General features: G+C 42.2%; 1 protein-coding gene and 1 long non-coding RNA gene across 4 annotated transcripts in view; one reads left to right on the top strand and one right to left on the bottom strand.

The window, feature by feature from the left end:
• The window catches only part of LOC113954289, a 37,814-nt gene extending 20,673 nt beyond the window's left edge, over positions 1-17,141 (top strand). For both annotated transcript variants that reach the window (XR_003530156.1, XR_003530158.1), the window contains one exon: positions 17,035-17,141. This is a non-coding gene — a long non-coding RNA (uncharacterized LOC113954289). The remainder of the gene's footprint in view (positions 1-17,034) is intronic.
• Positions 1-20,549, bottom strand: part of SOAT1 (sterol O-acyltransferase 1) — a 28,209-nt gene that overhangs the window by 7,305 nt on the left and 355 nt on the right. The window contains exons 1-10 of one of the 2 annotated variants that reach the window (XM_027658412.1): positions 18,519-18,703; positions 17,544-17,677; positions 10,279-10,337; positions 5,722-5,870; positions 5,568-5,627; positions 5,147-5,254; positions 3,214-3,496; positions 2,062-2,140; positions 1,307-1,388; positions 584-629 (exon numbers count right to left, since the gene is read on the bottom strand). In XM_027658412.1, the coding sequence (XP_027514213.1) occupies positions 584-629; positions 1,307-1,388; positions 2,062-2,140; positions 3,214-3,496; positions 5,147-5,254; positions 5,568-5,627; positions 5,722-5,870; positions 10,279-10,337; positions 17,544-17,677; positions 18,519-18,616 (1,098 nt within the window). In that variant the 5' untranslated portion in view covers positions 18,617-18,703. Of the gene's footprint in view, positions 1-583; positions 630-1,306; positions 1,389-2,061; positions 2,141-3,213; positions 3,497-5,146; positions 5,255-5,567; positions 5,628-5,721; positions 5,871-10,278; positions 10,338-17,543; positions 17,678-18,518; positions 18,704-20,549 lie in introns of those variants that run through there. The other variant, XM_027658413.1, reaches the window with a different exon arrangement.

Genomic DNA, 20,549 nt, shown 5'->3' with positions numbered 1-20,549 from the left:
AAAGCAACCAAAGGCCTGTTTGTGCTGCCCCTTTTTTTTTTGCCTCTACATTGTTTTGCATTTTAAACCAAAAACACATTGTGTGACAGGAAAGGTTTCAGTCACACAAATCCATTGCTTGGAAACACATCCACAAGAAGCTTTTGAAGCTCATGGCCACAAATGTGAAGAACCAGTCAACCTTAAGCTCAAATAAGCACTGGAGGTTTGGACTCCAGGCCTCATTATTTCACAAATTGCTCTGAGTATCTGCAGGGAGGCAGCTGTGCCAGTGCACTACAATCAGGGTAAAGAAAGAAGGCCAGTGCATGGGTATTGCTCTACACACACACACACACACAGTTTTTTTATCTGGAATGGAGTCTAAAGGTTTGTTTAGGTAAAGACTTTTAATTTCTTTTCTTTCTTTGACACAACCACTAGTGCACCAAGATCACAGTTTCGTTTTTAGTCACTAAAAGGTATTCTTTTCTGGTAAGCCCACACCAAGTAAAGAGAGATTTAATGCCAAAGGGAGAGCTGTTGAGCCACACAGCTCACATAATCTCCAAAAGTGCACTCTGCAGAAAGCTGCACTACTCACCTGTGCAAACTTGGTGGCTACGTAGCCCCATCTTATCGTGGGATTCCTAGGGAAAAGAACACATGATACCATGGCTAAGTAGGACCTCAAAGCAGCAAACCCCTCCCCTTTAATTACTGATTTTACTGTCCTATTCTCTGAAAAAACCCAGGTTTTGAATTCCAGAAATCTCCATCTCCTGACATCTAAGGGGATGTCTGCCCAAACTGCTGGTTCCTTGCTTTCAATTACAGCAATTCCATAAATGGAAAGGTATCTGGAGGGCAGCACTGCACAGTTACATAGGAGGGGGGGATCTGCCCAACAGGCACGTAAAGGACTGTTGACCTCACACTGCCAAAGTGCAATCCAGCAATGTGCAGAAAAGTTTGGGAGTTCCCACTTTTAAAGGCTTCAACCTCTCCCCTCAAACTCGAGACAGGGCTGCTTATGATCACCACATAAAACACACAAGCCTGTTGGCAGGAACCGTCCATCACTAGATAATCTGTAGCAAGTTCTTTATTTGCTTCACTTCAAGTGCGTTTATAAAAGCAGAAGTGTAAAGTCAAAATACTATGAGCATCAGAGTAAGTTTCCAAGAGCAAGCCCTGCCCTTGCCAGGTTACTGGTTTAACCACATCTTTATGAAAGCTCTCACTCATTAATTGATCACACCCAGGGATGCTTAATGGTGGCTTCAGTTTTCAGACTGCTTTCATGTTCTGTTGTTGCTCACATTACCTGGGATAGTTGTCTCTGTAGATGAGGGTGGGAGCAAAGAGGAAGTACAGGTACTGAGAGATTCTGGGAATAGGTACTGTGCCTGGGAAGAGGGGGAAATAAAAACCAAAAAGAACACTTGGCAATCTTTTTGCCTAATGACAGTTCAGTCTCCCCAGTACCCTTTCACAACACAGAACCCTTATCACCTCAGAAACCTCAGTCTGGAACTAAAGGGATGGGATTTACAGAGAATAAAACAAGTAGACCTTTGAGATGGAGTCTCCCCACCATGAAGCCCAGTTAACAAGTGAGGGTAACTAACTAACTAGCTGCTAACACCTTGGTATCACATTTCCTTTCCTCTTAGGGAAGATGAAGCTGTAAGGACTGTATCAACACATGGGTTCAGTTCAGCTCTAGCATGTCTTGCTTAAAGAGTTTCTATTCTACAGCTGTTGTCATTTCAACTGGAACACTAAGCTGGAGGTGGGCTGGCAACCTCCGAATACTTTTTGCTCCTAAAAGCAGAAATAGGGAGTCTATAGAACAAAGACTTCAGATCCAGACTTAGACCTGAACAGCCACGTTCATAGCATAACACCAAATGAAAAGGTTCAGGCTGAAATTATGATGCAGAGCCCTTTGACCTCCCCATCCCAAGTCACCTATTCAAATCCCACCTCTCCAGCTCATGAGGGCAGCTTAAAAGTAATGCAGGGGAAATTAGAGCTGGCTATGCCTTGCTGTAAAATGAAGTAGGGCAAGTTACTCACTGGACTTGTCCTTCACAGAGGACAGGACTCTGGGTACATTCTCCCGGATGAAGGAATAAGCCTTCATAACAAGACGGACCTGGAAGGCCAAGAGATCAGCAGCTCAATACTCTCACTTTCCAATAAAGACTGGATCAGATATTTTACAGCAACACCTTCAACACCTTTTTCTGCAATTTATTCCTTCTAGAAGGAGTAAACAGTTACTTCCTCCACAAACAAGCCTGTTTAACTGACATGGATTTAAAACTCTGCAAAGTGAAACTTGCAGTAACAATCACAGCTCAGGAGAGTCAAAACATCTAATTTACTCTCACAGGATCACCACATACACAAGGATCCTGAACAACACCAGCAAGTCACTAACCAGCTAACATTAACTTAAAATCAAAGGGAAACCCCCTATCCATTTCAGTAGGCCAGGATGTTTCAATGTCTTGAAAATAAATCCTTGAAGGCAGATGTGTTGTACAGCAATTACCACTACCTGGGGATAAGGTGGTGCCATATTAAATAGTGCACAACTGCAGAGCAGGGTTTTTTTTTTTTGCTTTAACACTGAAGAGCCAAAAGGAGGGCCAGTCCAAGGTTAATTCTTAAAGCTATACTCATCTCTAACCATCCTTCTTTTAACCTGATGGTCAGACCAGATCACTTTTGTACCCTTCCCCTGCTTCCCCCGCACTGTGAAAAAAAAAACCCCACATTCAATGAAGTTCTGACTGCAGAGCAAAGACATTTGTTTCTTGGGAACAGAAATGGAAACAGGAACCACTTGACAACTGTGTTCTTGCTTTTTTTGGGTTTTGTTTTTTAAAGAGGAATGTTACAGCTTCCTTGTGAACTATGGCACAACGTGTTCTTAAAATTTGTTTTAAGCATTTAGCATCCACAAGACAACTAGAAGTAAATGGAATTTCAGCCCAGAAGTAAAAAAAAAAACACAGTAAAATCTTAAATAGAGGGTAAAAACCCACAAGTGGTTTCCAGGTCAAAATTAAGTGTACTATCTACTCTTTCTCAAGTCACAGACAAACTCAAACCACAGCCCTGGCTTACTTTAACAAATAAAAGTAACATTTTAGGGAAAAGGACCCTTTCCATTTTGAAAATGAAATTCAATATATCCAAAGATACAAGGGAGGGACTTACCTGTTCCAGTATGACAATAAAACGGGAAGCTGGAGGCAGGGCATAGGCTACAGCAACATAGGTTGGTCCAAAGCCAAGCCCAGCTATTTGGAAGAGTGTGAACAACATCCCATAGAAGAAAGAGTGGATTGCACGATGGGAGGAACTGCAGTAGCCTTGGGCCCACCAGATGAAAAGGTTGTATGGAATGACAACTGTGGCACTGAACATGCACAGCCAAGTACAGAAGACAACTGGGAACTTTCCAAAAACAAAGACCAGGAGATCAAATCCTAGGACCAGCCTAGAAGGCACAAGGAAAGACACAATATTCAGTGTCCGTTGTTTGATTAGAAATACTTCTTGTCCACTAAGTGGCTACAAAACACAAACCTTCCAGATCATAATTGTTTGACAGTTGGGATAGAAGTGACCATGGCAATAGCAAGCTTTAAGTGACCACTCTCAAGTATACCAGAAAATAAATGCAGGACTCATGCCATCAGGGCACATAATTAAGCCCCACAGGGCTTAATTAAGCACATCTTTAAGATCAGCATGTGCTTTAAGAATATGCTCAAGCTCATCCCTGCTAAGAACAAGCACGTGACTAAACGATCCAGTGCTGAACCAGGGTCCAAAAGAGCTTTTGGGGAACACTCCCAGGATGTGGCCACTGAGAATCAGTTCTTCCCAGGAGTTTAACACCTAAAGAGGCTTTTTCCCCACCTCTGTAGGCATGGGGTATTTTAACAGGCACCGCTCAAATCTAGTTTAATCCTGCTTTGTGAGATCTGTGGGCATTCCACATGGATTCAGTTTAGAAGTTACCCAAAAGGCTCAGGGTCATTAGATGGTCAGTCCAAATATATCCAACTGGTGTGCACCAGGTACTTCAGTCCATTAATCAAGCTTAATACATAAGGACATAAACAAAAAGATGTTCAACTTGACTATCACAGTCACCAGAGCTTACTCCTACAGTAAGCAGCTCTTCTAAACTAAGATCAGAGGAGATAGCACAGAGTACAACAACAAAAAGTATTTGCTCTCATGTGGTAGCTCAATTGCAAACTGAATCCAAATGATCAGATCTAACTAAAGCCACAGCAGTTTGGTTTTTTTTAAGTAATCAGGGATTTTAGAGGTAAATACCAATTCTCCCCAGTGTCCATACACCAGTAAGTTAGGATCAGCTAAACATTCAATGGCATATAAGTCTGTTCTTATACCCAGACAAGGGGGACTGATTATAATCAAGATACAGCTCTGGTTTTGTACACCAAAGAGCAGATAATCAGCAAGATAAACACATAATCCTCCTTGTGTACATGAGATACAGCTTGCCAAAACACTATTTAAGCAACAACCAAGTGTGAGGAAAGCAGTCTTTCACAATTTTTTTCCACAACTGGCTACCTACAAAGCACTATCTTAGCAGAGGCTGTGCCAACATCCTTGAGATTTTTCCCCAGGAAAAACAAAGTTCTATTTTTATTTAAGCACAAGTACAGTGTTCCAGAGCTGTCATTTTTAAACAGAGGAAGGACTGCTGAAGTATTTAAAGTTTCTCTAAACAGAGTCCTTCTTCAAGCAACACAAGCAGCTGAAAGCTATCTTCTCATTAGAGATGTTCAGCTAAAGTAGTCCACATTCCCTTTTGCCAGCCTTGTGATGAACTAAGCACATTAGGCCAAACTGTGCTGGCCACAATTCTCATGTAATACATCAATTTGTAATATTTTCCTAATATCTAGCTATCCAATTTGAAATGATCATACCCCCTCAACAGGAATTCCAGCATATATTCTATGTCAAGTTGAAACCCCTCCGTCCAACAACACCCAAAGGAAGGATTCCCCCTTCTTTCTGCACCATTCTGCTACTTCCTGTACCTCTGGAGCTCTGGAAGCATTTCCCAACCCTTGTCCCTGTGTTTCCATAGCATTCCTACCTTCCTTCATCAATGAAGTCTACTAGAAGTGTACTGAGGATGAAGACGATGAGGAGAGCGATGAACATGTGGTAGATTGTCCTGATGTGACTCACTTCAAACAGTTCACTAAGGGAGAGAAGAAAATTAACGTACAAATTGGGTGCCAGTCCTCAGTTCATCCTCAGACAAAGGATAATTAGCCATTATCCCAGTGGGATTGAGAGGGCTGTAATTAAGGTTTACATTTGGGGAAGCCTGCAAGCTGTAGTACAGATGTTTTAGAAAGAAACAGAGAAGCCTGAGCAGATTAGTCCACATGGGATTGAATGTAAGGCTGTGGGTGGTGGTGGGGAAAGTACCCCAAAGCAAAGGCTCTTTAATTTGCTATCAAGGGTATTTTCAGTCAATTTGATGGAAAATGTGAAGTTAAGTTACTCACTCCAAGAGAGACCTCCTGGCAGTAAAGATCTTCCCGTGTTCTGGAGGGGCCCTTGAGTTCCTGCAAAAAAAAGAGGAGAACATTTGAGATAAAAAAGGAAATAAAGCCTCCAGGAAACATAACCTTGTTACAGGAACAATTAAAACTGTCTTACTTGGCTTTGTGCAATTCCTTCTCTGAGCAGGAAGCTGGGAAGAGGGAGGCTGGAGATGAGGAATCCAGCAGCGCCGATTTTGCCACCAAGCTGTTCACAAACTCTGTGAAGTGACTGTCCACCTCTTTCATGAAAGCTGGCTTCAGTTGCTGACAGAGTAAAAACAGAGCACGAAATCGTTTAACTTGCTGGATAGATTTTCATAAAATATTTATATTCCTGTTTATCCCGGCGCAAGACAGGGCAAAGCAACAAGAAAACATTCCTGCCAACAGTTGGAGCCTGCTTGGACAAGATCAGGGGCTCATCCTGGCCTGTTCACACACCTCAGGACTTTGAAAAACGTTTATGTTTCTCTATCAGATGCAACACAGAGAAACAAAGTAAACATACTGATCTTCATACACATGTCTGCAGTGGCAGGTGTTTCTCATATGTTAGTGTTAACTTAAAACATGAGTCCCAGAAAGTATTTCTCAGTTTTAACCAGAGGTATATCCTTAGTGCACAAAACTGGGAACCAACAAATTTGAGAATTCGCGGGATTAAATATTCCAGTTCAATCTCCTACACTCCCTTTTCTTCTCACAGCTTTATACAGGTTGTCTTCTCTATTAAGAGGAAGTTATGTCAAAGTTGCACCACTTATAACCTATTCATAGTTTTCATCTCGCACTTTAACAAAGGCAACTTCTGAAGTATCTGGTTCACTAGAGACCTTGGCTTCTTCAGGTGCATGAAAAACCAGAGATAAGCATCTCCTTCACCATTTTTTGGCAAAATGCACTGATACAGTGCAAAAAAAAAAAAGGAGCTAATCAGCTGTGGACAAAGCACAGGCCATCCTGGTCAAAGCCTGCTTGCTTCACCTGATAGAGTTTCATTTCTAGAAAGAAAAACATTACTTAACCCTCCAAATAATAAGTTATACAGATAAAGGCTATAATTCGTCTTCAAAAGGCAGATTGTAAAATGCCAATATGTTTTCATATCCCTTTTGTCCCGCCTGAATCTAGTATGTGTAATTAATTCCTGTATTTTCCTGTCTGCAATATAGTTTGATCTGCTATTCAGTCTCATAACATGAACTTTCAAAGACCTGATCTCCCAAGCAGTTTTTTTAAAACTTGATGCATTTAGGAGAAACTTAATGATAAAATGTTCAGAGTTACTTATTTCTGCACAAAGTACTACACTGAGCTCTGGATCCCTTTCTGTTGTGGTGCAAACTCTCTTATTACATACAGAGAGGACCCTGAGATTTGTGAAGTGGTTTAAGAGTTATTCTTATAACTTATTTCAAACCTAATTTGCATATTGGTTTTGGTTTTCTTTATGCAAGTGTCTACTAGCCACATTTATCTGACCATCCTTTGCCTGGATTTTTCCAGTTTGCCTCCAGATTCAAGGTCCAAGTCTTCCTAATGATAATTATGTATTATTTCATCTAGTTTTCCCACTGCTCAGCTGCTTAAGAAACGCATGTGTTTCTCTGACCACCTTCAGAATTCCCCACTCCTTTCTACTTTCTCATAAGGTTGCAAAGTAAAAGTTTCTGGAGAAGAGAAGCTCCAGGGAGACTTCAGAGCAACTGTCCAGTATCTGAAGGGGCCCACAGGGAAGTCAGAGAGGGACTCTTCATCAGAACTGTAGTGACAAGACAAGAGGGAATGGGTACAAATTGAAAGAAGGGAAATTTAGGTTAGATATTAGGAAGAAATTCTTCCCTGTGAGGGTGTTGAGACACTGGCACAGAGTGACTGTGGCTGCCCCATCCCTGGAAGTGCTCAAGGCCAGGGATGAGGCTTGGAGCAACCTGGTCTAGGGGGAGGTGTCACTGCCCATGGCAGGGGGGTTGGAATGAGATGGTCCTTAAAGTCCCTTCCAACCCAAACCATTCTATGATTGTATAAAATACATGATCAGATGACATACTCTTACAAAATGCTCCTGTCTAGTGCAACAACAGCTAAGAAAGCAAGTTTAACTCTCCGGCAGAAAATACAGGACAATCTGAAGTAAGCTCACATAAAACCAGAAGACCCTGAGGTCAAGGTGGATCAGAACTCTCCATTCCTCCTGTTCCATTGTAGTCAGATCCAGAGAGATCTCTTGAAACAAATGCTGCAGTAGGGGAAGGAGTAGACTAATATTTAACTTCAAAAAACATCTTCCCCCTATTTGGCAGCTTCCAGTATAGAATAAATAAGCTTCACCAGTGCTTAATGAAACAGAAGCTCTTAGGATCTGGCTACTCTTAGATATTGCTTTTCTGGGAGGCAAGAGATATGGACTTGTTCCTTTACAAACAGGAGGAAAAAAAACAAATATTGAGTACTTGGGAATACAACCTGTAACAGAAGACAGTTGTGCTCTCTAGTACAGCCTAATTTTACAGCATGCATGCACATATCCCTACTAAAAAAGCCAAAAGAGAAATTCCTGCTCCTCTTGGAGTGCTCAAATTCCTATGCCAAACAAAGCACTATTCATTCCCAACAAAACAGTCTTTTTTTTTTTTTTTTCACAGTGTCTCCCCTTTTTTCAGCCTAATCTCTTCTTGGCGAGAGTTTAACATGGTATTTCCTTGAAGTACCTCTTTCCCTTAGCTGGCACTCTGCTGAGGTTGCCTCCTCCAGGGCTGATACCAACACGTGCAGGTGTTTGGACTGGGAGAGCAGGGCATGAGTTCTCAATAGATTAAATAAAATACAACCAGAGTACAGACACCCTCCAGTAACTGTAATTACAAACCAACAAGCATGAAAAGAATGCTATGCCATAAAAAGCAGAAGCTGGCCAATAATTGATGAGAAGTCAGAGTAAGTTGAAGGAAGTAACCCTGTGGCTTAAAGTTGCATCAGTTCCCCAGCATTTTACTCATTGTAACAGATTTAGTAATTTTGGTCACTGGAACGTGACAACAGCCAGCCCTGACCAGGTGACAGAGCTCAGCTCAGTTTAGGATGAGCAAAGGACTTCCAGACTGGACTGAAGGTGCCTGACTTCCAGCTCCTGCAAATCCTATTTATATCTGTGGAGTTGTCAGTGACCAGGCTTTTCACAAGCCAAGTATCTGCCTAGACCTCAGATACCTATCACAGAAAAGAGGAACTGCAATCCAAGCCTTTGTCCAGTGGTTCACACAACAAAAGGGCGCCTGCCACTCGAGGAATTCTCAGGTATTTTGCAGTAGGTGGGTTTTTTCCTCAACCTTACCTCTATTACTGTAGCTTTGAGGCACCTTAAATAAATCTACAAGCTGCCTAACTCAGGGCTTAAAACCTGAACTCCCCCTGTTTTGGGAGAAACTTCAGCAACTAAAGCACCACTGACCCGCTGTTTCTTTAGGATTCTCTTTGCAAATAAGAGATCACTCTGTCTGCAAACTAGTGTGTCTCAAAACTGGTGACCAGAAAAAAAAAAAAAAGGAACAAGAAAATAAATAAGGAACACTCCTGAAGAAAGAAATCCAAGATCAAGTTGTCCCCTTGCTCCCTGGAACTTTCAAAGCTTCATGTGCTTAACAGTGAAAGCTTTCTCCTGCAAACATCCATTGCCAGCACAGTGATTAACAGTGGCTGTTTTGTCTGCAGAGAAGAGTTACAAGGCTTGATCTCCCATGTCCTCAGTAAGGATAAAGAGGAGAGCACAACATGCAAAATAAAATTCCAAGGTGACTATCCCTCTAATGGGTTGAATTTTAGGAGTTTTAGCACAAAAAGCACCCTTTGCAGAAGACATTTAGAACCCCTTTAGTTACACTTGTTATAAATTACCACCTATAGAGGTAGAAAAAAAAAAGACTTTTAAATAGGAAAACATCTCAAAGGTGCGAGGTATTTTTCTCTCTAAGTATCCACTCCCTCCTATTCACAAAAAGCTGGAACAATTAGATTACTTCATCTTTACCACAGAATTCTCTGCAATAAAATGATGCAAGAGTGCAGGACGATTCGCCCTGAGGAACATGGGTGCCACAAAACAATGGTTAACAAGGAGGGTGCAGTTCATTGTTTGGCCAACTTCATTTAATTTGGGCATTAATCACCTCAATATAATCTAAGACAATGGCAGCTCACACAGATGCAGATGATGTCAGAAACACCTGGTGCTATTTTCCTTGAGGATATTGTTCCCTGACAGGAGTGAGACCAAGGCTCAGGAGGGTCATCTCCACAGCCAAGGCAACAGAAGTTGTGGGATACCCTTTATTCAGTGGATAACAGGACACAGAGCATTTCAAATATGCAAGCAGGCTGGCTAATAATCACACTGCCAGAAGTTAGTGGTAAGGGAATTTCCATTTTATTTACAGGTCTCAAAGTTCATTCTTATCTCTGGACTTCAACCTATCGGGGTCAAGGAAGACAGAACCACATCGGATAAACACTACCTCTCTTGTGCCAAGTAGGACAGAGAAAGAGGGCTGTGGAAAAGTCACTGCACTCAAACTACAACTAAACAGGGATATTTGTGTTCCAGGGTCAGTGACTCTCCAAAAGACATTGGGGGTCAGTTATCCTGCTCCACCCCACAAGCAAGTATTATATTTACCTCAGCTTCTGCTATTAGCTGCATTTTCCTTGTTATCACGTGGTCGACATCAACACGGCCTGAAGGAGGAAGGCAAACATTTAACATTTGCAATTTTATCTGCATGTCTGAAAACACAGAAAGCACAACATACAGTAGCTCAGACACCAACTTTGACAGTATTTCTGACTTCTAATAAGGTCCCACTAAGCTCAAATCAAAGCTGCAGGAAGTTCATAAACTACGACCAAGTGTTTTAGGATCACAGAACTGTCAGGCAGTCAACAGCTGATAACATGCTGGATATTTGAAAGCTTTATTTTCCATCAGCAACTCTGCAAATCTTCCCCAAGGTCCCTAAACATATTCAGCCTTGAAGCAGCAATCAGAGCAACCCTTAGAAGGTCATATCCAAGTGTGCTGATCTTTTATCAGAAGTTTATCTTACACCAGACTAAGGTTAGTTTGTCTGGAGGTCTCTACGTTGCCAACAGACAAGGCAGTCAAGTCATGGCTATCAGTGAAATACTGTGATCAGCTTTAAGACAGGCTGAATGGCAAGCTGGAAGATTATCCTGTGTTCAAACCTGGATATTCCCAGTCCTTTCATCCCCCAGGAGAAGTGCTAGATATTGGTATGACTGTATTCCTCAATATGTTTCACCACTCAAGCAAACAGTCAGGTCTTACATGCCATCAATATCATCTTTTACCATTACTAATATAGGCAAAGCCTCAAATATCACCTTTATTTGGCACACCCATAAGATGTCTCTATTACATCAAGAGGAACAGCACCCACAGATCAGGCATTTTGGACTAGTCAGGGTTTAGGACAAGCACCAGCTGGTGTTTCCCCTCTCCAATAAGAACAACACAGAAGATAAAGTTACTTAAAACAGAGAGTCTTGCACATGGAGGAAAAGCAAGACTAAAGCAGCAGTCTCCACCCCCCTAAAATACCACTCAGGGTGAAAAGATTGCAAGAAACCTTGCCTTGTGCATATCCTTTGGCAATTATAGCTACAGCACTATCTCACACACAGACACATAGCCGGGATTACAACTTGTTTCTAAGACAACAGTAACCACTTCTAGAAAAAGAAGGTACTGAACTGATTCCCTAATAAGATTCCAGGGAAGCATGAGCTCACAGATTTGCTGAAGAGGTGCCAAAGTTGTGCTGCTGTGTGGCAGGAAAACAGATTCATGCACTATCACAGTGCATAATGTGGCCTCCTTGTATGGGCACAGCCCCTGCACACAAAATGTGGTTTCATTTTCATTGACACAAGTGCTTCTGTGATGCTCACTATTCTCAGGGTGCTCTTATGAGCAACTGTTTTGAGCAACTGCTTTTAAGTAGTTTAGGGAGACCTGCTTCAGAAATGACTCCGATTTGAATACTGGAGTTAAACAAAACAAGAAGCTTTACCCTCATGCAGCTATGCTCAGTTGTCAGCATTAATTCCCCTTCCCAACAATCAGGCAGGAAGAATGTTTTTTTGTCTATAAAAAGTACTACACAAAATATAGACTTAAGAACAGCAACAACTGCCCATTACTTAGAAGCCCTCTAATGTAACAACAAACAAGGAAACTGCTTAATACCACAAATTTTGGCTGCATGCAAAGATATATTTTTCCAAAAATAGAATTCCCAGTTGCTAAGCATCTCAGCTCCAAGACAAAAAAAAAAAAATTACCTCAGCACTTAAACTCATCGTGCTGATACACTTACTGAACAACAGCAGTTTGGAAAACAAACTGAGAGAGAAATTTAAGATACCCTTGACCCACTTAGTTCCTGCACTTTGCTGGTCTAAAATGGATTCACACCCAATAAATTTTAAAAAAGAAAAGAAAAAAAAAAATCAATTTGTTCCACGAGCAGCAGAACTGTATCCCCTTCATATCATCTCAGTGACTCTACTCCCTCACCGTGTCACTCCACAATTGTATTCAGATTTCTCTCCTCCCGTTACTACTGTGTGAAGAACCAGCTCGTGCTGATCTGCTAGATCAGACAGAGCTGCTGAGTTTAATGAACCTTCCCCTGCAAAAAGCTAAGAATTTGTGTCTCTTATCATCAAGTTTTCTTGAAGCCACCCAACAAGGCCAAAGTGGACAGGACACGTGAGACTTAAGGGATTGCAGTATTTCCTTTGTAGGCTAACCTAAAAATAAAACAGCCACTGCTTTGACCATATATTTCCTGTCAGATCTTGCATTTGAAGCCTCAGTTATTATAACTACCCAGGCATAGTATTTATTAATAAAACACCCCTTTTGACTACAAGTTTTACCTATATCAAATGTGCAGCTTTAATGGTTGCACAGGAAACAAGGCCAGTCTCTGACCTGCTGATGCTGTAACAGCTGAACTGCATGCAGTGTCCCTCCTGACAATTTAACCACAGAATAGACTACAAACACAGCATCTTTTAAAAGGCTTTAAAATCAAGACCTGTCTTCAGTATAAGCATCTCATACAACAAAGTAAAATCCCTTGTGAGCTTGTCACATCTTTTCCAGAATAAGATCTCCTGTAGAAGAAAACCAACTCCAAACCAACTCATTCTGCTGTGTTGCATTGCCCCATAAACTCAACTGTGTCACAAGGCAGATACCAGAGAACACACAAACTCATCATCTTCTTTAATCACTCATCTTCTGTTGTGCAAGCTGCCACTCATGTTCTGTGAGGTCACTGGAGAAGAGATTCATCACATGATTCTGAGTCTAAAAGGAAGTGTGCACTACTAAAGAATCCAAATCTTCACTTTCCTTTGACCCTGAAAACAAAGACTGGATCCCTCTATATCAGTTTGGGATTCCAACAGCATTATAAAAATAGACTTAAGGCTGCACAATACAAGCAAGCACATCTCTGCATTTGAAGTTGAGATGTGCCTTAAGAAAACAGGAAATATATTCAAAGTGATAAAAAAGTTGTCTTTGAAGACTAGTACAAAATAGTGGCCAATTTCACAGGACACTGAAACAGAGTTTGCTCTGGAAGAGCTCTGCTCACGGGGAGAAGTTTTAACAGCAGTTGTGTTGCCTTCCCACCAGCAAAGACATTAACAAGGTCTTTAGCTGACCACTTGTCTTGAGCTTGTAGAAACCGATGCTCATAGGACTGACTTCTCTGTACAGCCCAAAATCCAAGTAGGTTCAAAAATCAGAAGAAAAAAAACAAATGAGCAATTTGAATGTAAACTTTGTTTCCATAGGAAACCAGGCTAATAAAAAAATCACCTGAAGATTGAGAAAGCTGCTTAACTGTTGAGAAGTTGAGCAACTCTGGTTTCACAAAAGATTGACTAACTACCTTTCCTAAAGGATCTCATTGTCCCTTTTTCAACCTACTCTTGCACGTAACAGATATAAGTGACATTTGAGATGACTAGAGCAGGAAACCATTCACATGATCTACTGGTACAGCAGCTTGGGATCCAACAAAAACCAACTTATTTCTTGATCAGGAAATCGACCATTCAAAAGGTTAAAGCAACATAGGCAGAAGGATTTCATTACTGACACCTGGATTTAAAGGCTTCCTCTCCAAAAACACTAAAGATGTTACCTGAAGCAAGGCAGTGTTAAAGCCAACCTAGTGCAAGGCTACTGTAAAGAGGGGAGGAGTTCCATTTCTGGTACAACCCACATTAATAATTTGATGCTAATGAGCCTTATTCTTAATTATGGTAATTTTTTTGGCCACTCAGCAGATAGAGGCAAGTCATCATTAGACTCAGGTGACCAATTTAAAGAATGCACAAGCCATAGGACACTGAACTGCAGCTGGACAAGGTACTGAGCTTAAAAAGTCACTTCTGAAGGTACATGGGACAGAAACAGCCTCTTCACTAGCAGGAAGAAACATCTGCATTCTCTATATCATGCTACCATGTCTACAGGCTCCTCAGAAAAAACTGCTGAGCCTTCACCTAATCCACAGGTTCCAAAACACGAGAGCACAAAATTGCCAGAACCCAGCGAGACAGAACAGCTCTGTTCGATCCGTCTCTCAGAAACACATCCAAGACACTCAATTCAAGCAGCTTAATCCCAAATTCATTAACCTGCAAGAAAAAGCCTGTTCATACACTGAACACTTACTACTGTGAGTCAGACAGCAAAGGCTAAAGCTTTCCAAATTGCTCTGAGAGTTCCCTCCTCCTCCTCCATCAGTGGGCACATGCAACTCGTGCATCACCATGAACTTTTGCACCGAGAATGATCGATAGTAACCTCTCCATGGGAAGATAACTCCTTTTTAAGATCAGCATTACCAAACAGCCTTACTCACACCAAACAGCTTTGCCACGTTGCTTGTTTGCAGATGAGCCTCCAGAGACACTTCTAATCCTTTCCTGATTTCTGGGGAAACAAGGACAGACCCCAAAACCACCATTTTACTGTTCTGAATGACTAATCTGAGCATCTCAGAGAACTCTGAATGCACACTGAGAATCCATGTCCTCTCTAACCTTTTTAGATGTGCCCATGCAGTTTCTATTACGCTCATTCCAGGGGAGTTTTCGTCCAACCAGTACTGCCTGATACCAACATCCTATTAGGCAGAACAGCCTGATATTTATGTATCTCCAGCTGAAAACATGTAAAACTAATTTTATTAAGGAGGCCTGGCTTTTGACAGGGGATTATTGCCACCCAGATCATCTGCTGACTCTATGCCAGGACCAAATTAGCTGTTTAATTACAACACTGGAGCCAATTAAAGGAGAAGTGATACATCAGACTGAAGTTCAGCTACTCTGTCAAAGTGAAATTACAGGCTGAATAATTACAAAATAGAAACAATACTGCTAAAAAACTGGGTGTACCTGAGTACAAACTCTTCACTCTTGGAAGCCAAGCAAGGAGACAGCCTTCAGAAGCATTGATGAGGCAAGAAAAAAAGTAACCTCAACTATATCAATGGAAGAGGCAGACCTAATGTAGCTCTAAAGCCAATACATATATTAAAACTATTCCTCTTAGCAATTTAATATCAGCCAAAGCATTTGAGTTAATGAAGAAAGGGTTAGAGGTCCAGAAGTTTCTGTAGAAAGTTCACACACTTCTGGAAACAAGTCAATTGGCCCTTGACACATTAACTCTTCAGTTAAAAAGCAGATTGTGCTTGCTATAATCAGAGAGGATCAAGGCTGGGTAATCACGTTAGTGATTTTGTCTTTCTACAGAAATAACTGCCACAAAGATGCTACAATACTTACTTTCATACATTCTTGACCTGGCTGGAATCCCTTGACTGCAACAAATATGCATCTTGTCTAAAATTCTCCACAACACTCAGCGTTAAGATGCTACAGTATAAAAAGGCTGTTGCCAGACAGCAGATCATTAGCCACACACTGCCTTTGTACACATCAGCACTAATGCCTTAGAAACAGCTATTCAGACGTGAAGAGCCAGGACAAAAGAAAGAGAAAAACCATCTATGGCTGCTTCTTTTGAGAAATTCTCCCACCTCAGCCCTGCTTTCACAGAAAGGGCCACTATGAAGAGGCCACACTTCATAAAGCTGCAACCTTTGGGTCATAGAGATGCTGATTTAACCCCATTGTACAGAGGAATTTCTGACGAGAGGGATGTATCTTCCTCCCATGCCTCAAGGCATCAGATTCATGCCTCCTACCTCCTTGTGTTAATCCTGTTGTCCCCATCACTGTGCTGAGCAAAGAGCCTGCAAAAACCAGTGACACTTTGTGACACCTCTTCTCAACTGGCAGCAACGCTGGCAGGTAAAATGCACCTGGTCTTAACTAACCAGGATTCCTCCCTGCTGCCCTTCACTGCAGTTTGTACAAGGATTAAAAGCACACTGCACTGTTCCAAGCCAACCCACCAGACACATAGGAGAGCTCAGCACACTTTCAAGAGATCTACCCCAGGATGTTTACTTGCTACACACTCACAGTATCTCACATCCAGTGGTGTTTTGCCACATCTCAAGAGGTGTTGAAAGGACAGATCTTTAAAGACAGGCACACCCACGGATCAAGCACTAGTTATCACTTCTATATTTATTATTCACCCAAAACCTTGCAAGAACTCAAATTCATTCATAACAGTTAAGGAGTTTCCATACATAAAAAAAGGTTAAAAAGGTACTAGTCTACTTCTAAACCCATCATGACTGTTTTTCAGTAGCCACCAACTCCCTGCAATTTTCTAAAACAGTCCCATTTGATCCAATTAAAATTACTGTACTACCATCAGCTTAAAATCCCAGTTCTCCAAGCAGTTTGTGCTCTCTCCAATGTATTTTTTTGCAAGAAGAAATCTAACTTGTCCTAAACTTAAACTTGCTCCAACTCCTGTTTCAGTTGAAAGGAGTACTATGAAATAGTGACAATATTCAGAAGCATATCAGTAAGAATTATCTCCTTGAGTCAGTGGCATCAGGGTTTTGGAGCTTATACTCACATGGCACATTGTGATAAACTACTTTAGCTATTTGCTTAATCTGTGTCCCAAAGAGAAAGGAAACAAGCTGCAATTTCAATGCTGACCTCCTTATCACTGGGCTGGAATGTGGTACAGCATAAACCAGGAATTACAGACAGTCACAGAGTCCACAGGCAAAACCACTTATTGTGCCACAAAACTGTCCCTGCAACCCATGGGACAGGGCATGGCAGCAGTGACCCTTCCACAAAGTCAACTACAAGCCACATAACTTTTAAGGTGACCACAGAACAAATGAATACAAACCCAACTGTTTACTGTTCTGTTTTCTGGCAGCCAAGGTTGACTGGATAGAAGGGAGCCATCCTGACACCAACAGAACCCCAGAGGAGCAGAGAATCATTCCTTGTGCCATCCTACCTCCACCTGTCTGTCAGGTATGTTAAACACCATTTTGTTCAATCTTGAGAAGCCTCATACTTAAAGCTTGTAAAGGAAGTGAGATGAAGTCCCAGAAAAAGCATTTACCAGGATTACTCAAAAGTGCTGCCAAGAGGCATTTGCACCATTTACAGCATTAATGCATCTCCTTCCGCTGTGACAATTAATCCCTTTTTTAGATCCCTGCAAGCACTGCAGCACAGCTCCCTAGGGAAAGTTCTGCAGGTCATCACTCCAAACAACCCACACCTGCTGAAGGGGTGCAGCTGGTACACAGGGAGCTCCACCAGAGACAGAAAAAACAAAATGAAGGAGCAAAGAGGCCAGAGCCATGAGCTAGAAAGGACACCTTAGAGCAGATCACATGCCAGAGGTGCAGCTACTCCCAAACCAGTGAGTCTCACCATTGCTTGAGTTTTGAAACGACCTCTCGCTCTCAGGTCTCCTCTGTGTTTCTTCATTCTCAGGGGTCTTGCAGGGTGCAGTGGAGCCAGACTGGCGTTTCCTCACACAGTCATCACCTGCCATGGCTACCCAGCTAGGCCAGAAAAGGAGAGCAGATAATTAATGACAGAAAAAACTCATTAACTCTTTACATTTTTCAGTAATAAATTCAAATAGCCTTCTTCACACTAAAGTCAGAGTTTCTTCCTTACATTACGAACTCAGAGCAAGGATAGGGGAAATTCAGCACACACTTGGGTGAGTCAGTGACTGTGGATCACACTTCCTTTCCCTTACTACAAGCAGTAAAGGAACAAAGTAACCAAGCAAGTTCCCCATCACTACTAAAACATCTCCCCACAGCTCCCTCTTCTCCCTGCAGACCTTAGAAGTGTTTAAAATAACTTAAGCCTTTGCAAAACCTTCAAAAGACCAAAAAGCAAATCCTTTCTGACAGTCAGCTGGACAGCAAGACTTGCCTTCTGAGAGCTCTGGCAGGTTTGCTTTGCCAGAATCACCAGCAATATTTTGCCTGAGCCAAGCACCTACTCGTCAAGTTTTCAGTTGTTATTGCAAGAGCAGCTTCCTCAATGGATCCTTGTGTTCTGCTTGGACAGACAACACAAACCACAGAGAAACAGGAAGAGAATCAGGTTTGAGCTAGGGACAAAGGTCACTGCTGGGGACAGAGCTGCCAGCAGGGAACACCTGAAGCACTGCAAGCAGGATGAAAACAAAATTCTAAATTAACAAGAAGGGCACAAAGAGGTTCTACTTTGGCTACCAAATGATATCCCAGGACACTCCACTTGAAAATTCAGCTCAAGAATCTCTTGGAGATACAGCTACAACCAGGGAAAACGTTCAAATTTTTTTTCAGAAAACCACACAGGCATGTATGTGACTACATTTCCAGACTCAGTGTATTTTTTCACCTTGGCACAAACTCTGCAGCAGATGTGTTTGGCTGCTGGTGAACAGTGTACGTGCACCAGCACAGACGAGCTGTTACAGGCAGGCAAGGAAAACTCATGCACTTGTGAAAAAATCAACTGTTTAAGGATGGATTTCCTCAGAATACAGAGGGTGGTACTTCTGCAAAAGGGAAATAAGACCATGATCAGAGGTTTCCAGGACTCAGCTTCCTGTGTTTGTCCCTCTGGTAGAACAGTCTCCCATTCTCCTTGCAGGCCTCACAGCACACAGGGGAGAAACACCACCACCAATCAACAAATCACTAATTCAATCACCATTTCTTGCAGCACTGCCCCTCTCAGCTCAGTCTCAAGAGGTCTCAAGCTGCCCACAAGCTGCAGAGCTGGCTCTGTACAACACCTGAGAGCTCACGTTATCATCATCTACATAATGCAAAAAGCATTTACATGAAGAACAGAAAGAACCAGACAAGAATATGGTAAATCTTCCTACAGTAACTGTGTTCACCAGCCTCAAAAGGCAGCTGGCAGGCTATACCCACTTCCTACCAGCTCTTCTCACAGTTACTGCTGCAAACCCCTTGCTTTTAAACGTGAATCAGTCCCCATCAGGAATACTTGACTCTTTACACCTCCCAGCCTTCCCACAAGGTTCCAGGTCCAGACATGGCTGCATCACGTTGGAGCAAAGAATCATTTTGCCCACCTGGGACTTACAACTACCTGGAGATCCTGGGCAGCTAAACATTCCAATCCTTGTGTTCTTACACAACAGAGATGCCCAAACCTCTATCTAAGGGTAAGAACGGATCACTCTGCTCATACAACAGGATCTGCAGAGCAGTGGAGGGGGAAAATCGAGCTGCCTTCCAAATTCATGCACCAACAAGCTACTCCTTGGGCAGCCTGGAGCCTCTCACTGCCTCTTGATCCAAGTTAAGTTCTCTTTGTGAGCCACACCCACCCTTACAGGTGCAGGTTTTCCAGCTCTAACAGGGGACCACAACTTAAATTCTTTTCTCAGCACGCTTTTCATCTTCTTAAAGAGATGAGGAAGACGCTCCTTCCTCTCCAGTGCAGAGTGGTTACAGTATTTCACTGAAAGGTTAACAGAAAGGAGTTAAAAAGTAACAGATTTCAGGATACCAGAAGGAAAAATCAGGTGAGGGGAAGAAAAAAGTTAAACAACTTAAAGTTATTAATTCAGATAGGTTAAGTGATGACAACAAAGACTTTTTCACACCAGAACAAGAGCTGTGCTAGAGAAAGATCTATGAAAACAGACATTTTCCTAGTCTACTTCCCATATGAATGGAGGTGTAACATTACAGTACCTAAGCAACTATCAGCACATCAGATCCTAAAGAGGGCATCAGACCTTTCCTCTAATCTCTGCTAGAAATGAATCATGAATGACACAATGCCAGGATAACTCCAGATGTTCATCTCCTCATCAAGAAGAAATCTCTCCTCACAATTAGTTAGCAGTCACTCCACCCCACTCTGAGCACTTGTAGGACATCCACAACCGCAACTGTAGATGTAGGTTTCTAGAACTACAAACCCATTAGCAGGTTTCCGACCAGGAACGCCCTGGTTTTACAGGCACGACTGCGTTATGGTACTCGTGAAGGGCTCACAAACCTTAAGCTTCTCCGTCTTCCCTTTCGAAACACTGGTAATTAATTATAAGATGCCTTTAGAGAAAAGCAACACCCTGTGGGAAGTTCATCTTTGCATTTCAAAAGGCTCGGTGAGGAACAGCCAAAAATCACGGAATGGTTTGGGCTGGAAGGGACCTTAAAGATCACCTAGTTCCAGCGCCCTGCCTCCAACTCTAAACACACTCAATAACAACCTTATTCCAAAGACCATTCAGACCTACAAAGTTTTCCTTCGGCTCTTGACCCTGGGGTATAACATTGACTCGCAGACCCGGATCCTCGGTACCCGCAGAGCTGCCCTCGAGCCAGGCGGGGACCAGGGCAAAGTTAAGGTCATCCCCCAAGGCAAAGTTAAGGTCATCCCCCA

Source organism: Corapipo altera, unplaced genomic scaffold (assembly GCF_003945725.1).
Source record: "Corapipo altera isolate COAL_440 unplaced genomic scaffold, ASM394572v1 79, whole genome shotgun sequence".
NCBI lineage: Eukaryota > Metazoa > Chordata > Aves > Passeriformes > Pipridae > Corapipo > Corapipo altera.
This window is presented reverse-complemented; position numbering and strand designations above follow the sequence as displayed.